The sequence below is a fragment of the Amblyomma mixtum genome, chromosome 2, assembly GCF_055824585.1.
Source record: "Amblyomma mixtum isolate Tamu chromosome 2, ASM5582458v1, whole genome shotgun sequence".
NCBI classification, from domain to species: domain Eukaryota; kingdom Metazoa; phylum Arthropoda; class Arachnida; order Ixodida; family Ixodidae; genus Amblyomma; species Amblyomma mixtum.
The window spans coordinates 193,643,885-193,647,359 of record NC_143013.1 but is presented as its reverse complement, the minus strand read 5'-3'; the positions used below and the strand labels follow the sequence as shown (position 1 = coordinate 193,647,359).

The window sequence follows — 3,475 nt, the reverse complement described above, 5'->3', positions numbered from 1 at the left end:
TCCTAACAGCTGCACCACTGCGCCAGGAGCGGTATGAGGACTCCCATGGATCTATGATTGTAAAGTAGAGCTTGATTTTCTGCATAGATGGGAATGAACGCATTATAATATAGGGTCATACCAGTACGGTGTTGCTGAAGTCTCCCCTTCAAATATTGCTTTTTTAACTTGAAGCAATCAAATGCATTGAAGAATGGCATTTGTGATTGAAGAGCCACGTCATCACTAACGTTTTCTTCTCCAATCGAGAACCCGTGGAAATCATAAAACAGTGTTCACAGTGTCGGCGGTAAGACGAGGCCGACTTTCCTCGCTGCAGCCACCGGGTGCGCATTCGCGGAGGGCAAATTTCGTGCCGCCGCCTAGCCATTGCCAATGCCGCTGCATCGACGCGGCCGCTTCCCCTGTGCTGGCGGTTCAGGCGAGTCACTCCTGGCGAGGCACCAGTCCGGACACGTTCTGCGCGAGGTCGGCGCCGAGCGGCTGGCTGTCCAGCCTCCATGCGACGAGGGTCAGCAGCGCCGACACCAGGCACAGCACGGCGCCCGCCTCAAGGAAGAAGCGCTCAAGCCATGATAGCCGCGGCGGCAAAGGCTCAGCCGAGATACGATGGGCACCGGTGAGATCGTTCAGCTCGGCGGAGGCCTGCGTTTCGGAGAAGCAGCGCTTCATTAAGGGCCTCATTATTTCCACCATTTTTTCTTAACCCTGTTGACAGTCTTTTGCCCTGCCTACGATAGCAGAGGGGAAAACGGACACCTCTTACTTGCTGACAGCACTGACGTCGCAGGCGACGGCTGTCTACGATAAAGAGGCATTGAAAAAAAAATGTTTTGAAATGAGGAGCTTGTTTGAACTCAATAAATTCGGAGCGGGTGTGGTCAGCAAACCCGTCCAAACGCTGTCAGATTGGTGTCTTCGGTGTCGCAGAATTATTAGTGTGCATGCGATAAGCAAGTCAATGCTGACGGGTGAGGAGTGTATTACAAAAAAATCGTTTTGTATTATATACATCGAGAAAAGTTTATTACTTCATGATTGAAGGAAAATTTGTGTGGTTACAGATAAAAAGATAAGAAAAGCCATGGAATCACTGACTTGGTGCAGGTATTGCACGATGTGTCAGAACCTGTTCGGGTTCCTTGATCGTAACAAGGCATACGGGACAAGTGGTTGGAAGTTAACCATATCGCTCCAATATGTGCCGCCATCACATGAGAAGTTCTTATTTAAATTTCAGCCATGTCTGAAACGCCTCATTACGATCAAGGTAATCGTACGAGTTTCAAACTCATCAATGCTCAGTGACTGCGTCGCTTCTGTGTGAGGAAAGTTCTCGCGGTTCTCGCTCAAAAACACGCGGTTCTTGCTAGAACTGGGCGCAGTACCAACGGAGCGTTTAACATGTTCGACACAAAAGCACTGGGTGGTGCCAATTATAACCGTGCCAGCACATACCGAGAAGCTACCTTGCACTTCTGCAATGTTTCTGGGAAAGCCATCGCCTCCACTTTGTGATAACACCGGATACAGCAATGACCGGTCTCAGCAGGTGCTGCGGAATAAGTAATAATCAGCCCGAATGGTCTTACGTCGCAGGCTGATACAGAGCTCAACTTAAAGAGCTGAACAAATGGGAAAGTTAGGCTGCAGCATCGAGCATGCGCAGAACATTTGGAAAAATGCACTCTTTGTGGCTTCGACAAGCGAGCGAGAAAAATCTCACTGAATAGTTTGCCACATGGTGGCTACATTCAAGATGTCATGCACGTGTACGTTCACGTGCTAGAACAGCTCGATCCAGAAGACACAAAGAGTGGGCCATCTTTCTCGTGTATAGAGAATAGAAATGTGTGTGTGTGGGAAGGGGGAGGGGACAGTACACTTGTTTACGAGTTAACAGTGCGAATGACTTTCAAGCCCAGTGGCGGACTCAGTGCGTGCAGTGGTTATTTCCTGCCCATTGCCTTATCTGTGAGGTACGCTTAGTGCCTTGTTACGTCGTGCTGCGCCTGTATGCAGGCAGGAGAGTTAGTTAGTGGTTGCCTAAAATAAGTAGCGATTCCAGAATTCATTCTTCCGTAGTGTACTTAAACAGACTGCCTGTGACTTCTTACCTCGCCTTCGAGGACAGTGGTTCGTTTTAGTAAGTGCTTCAATTTCACCTCGCACACTCGTCCGACGTCAGCTTATGTTACTCTCATGTTGGGCGGTGTGAGGTAATTGTTGCAGAATTCGTGGAAACGGCACAGGCCTGTTACTGCCGCGATACCTCGGTGTGAACTCTGCGCATGCGTGCGATGCTGGAGCGTTTAGTTTGTGAAGTGCATAGCTCGCACTTGGCGCGAGTAAATCCCCTTCATGGCTCGACTGCTTTCGTCCCCGTTGCGTGGCGGCAGCATCCGCTGCTCTTCGTCGGAAGGCGGCGACAGCCGGCCGGGAGACGGCAGGGACCGCGTCAACGCCAGCAGCGAGGGGGCCGCCGAGATGAGCCGGGGAGCCGATCGGGACGCTCCAGGAGTCTTCCGCGTCCAGAGGGGCAGAGCAGAGTCGGACTCGGTGCTCCAGCTGGCCGGCTCTCCGTAGGTATCCGTCGAAGAGCCTCCATATAAGAAAAAAAGGAAGGAAACCTTCAGAGTTTGTACCTCATAGTTAGCCTCGCTGCAGTGCATTCTCCAGTATATTCGTTAATCCGCGCCAATTGCGCTGAGCTAGTGCATGCGGGTATTGTGCGCGAGGGACTAGATCTGAATACCGGTGCCGGCTCCAATATCCAGCGATCGAGGAAAACCGAGCATCGATATTCGAAAGAGAGAACAAAAGAGAGTGAAAGGCAAACTTTAAAAAACCGTCTTCCACGACTTCTTAATGATCTACTAAAACAGAATATAACACCCCAATGTGTAACATTTCAGAGACTTCTAACTTACTTTCTTTGTATATTCCGGATGAAGTCTTAGAAACTTCCTTTGATTTTTTGGTGTTGGAGATGAAGAAACGCCACTCACACCGCCGTTTCACGACACCTCGTGAAGCCGTGTCCTTCTGAAGCTTGCTTAACCACACAGTGGCCTCATCCACCGCGCCCGCATAGTCCTCCGCGCCGGTGCCAAGATCACTGTTGCTGGAGACGAGGCTTTCCTCCGGTGGCGCGGCGTTGATAACGTTTTCCATCGAGCCAGCTCGTCGAGATGATGACGATGATGTCCTCGGGCTGCATGGCACATACCCACGGCGGGGGATTGGCCGGACCGAGAGACAGCCTTCCTCTTCTTCTCCACATGAAAATGGCACATACCCACGAGAGGGGAATGGCCAAGGTATAGTGCCTAAAGTATATTCTAGGCACTATAGCCAAGGTACGGTGGTGAATGCCTTAAGGCACTGATATTTTCTTCTTCGAATTCTATCTGGCGCCAATAACCCACACTTGTCTAATATTAAAAAATACAACTCTGCGTTCACTACTAGAAAC

General features: G+C 50.4%; 1 protein-coding gene across 1 annotated transcript; it reads right to left on the bottom strand.

The window, feature by feature from the left end:
* Positions 1–426: 426 nt before the first annotated feature.
* On the bottom strand, positions 427–3,174 carry LOC149361961 (uncharacterized). Its single transcript, XM_089568194.1, has 3 exons — positions 3,009–3,174; positions 2,340–2,602; positions 427–645 (listed from the first exon to the last, which is right to left on the bottom strand). Exons 1-3 carry the CDS (start codon positions 3,172–3,174, stop codon positions 427–429), a joined length of 648 nt encoding a protein of 215 aa, XP_089424320.1.
* Positions 3,175–3,475: the final 301 nt, after the last annotated feature.

Bases quoted from the DNA above. Each gene is read 5' to 3' on its own strand.
- LOC149361961 (XM_089568194.1), bottom strand. From the start codon at position 3,174: ATGGAAAACGTTATCAACGCCGCGCCACCGGAGGAAAGCCTCGTCTCC. The intron at 2,603-3,008 runs GTGAGTGGCGTT...TCTTATATGGAG, and splicing joins AGGTGTCGTGAAACGGCGGT to GCTCTTCGACGGATACCTAC. The intron at 646-2,339 runs GTGCGAGCTATG...TCCGAAACGCAG, and splicing joins AGGGGATTTACTCGCGCCAA to GCCTCCGCCGAGCTGAACGA.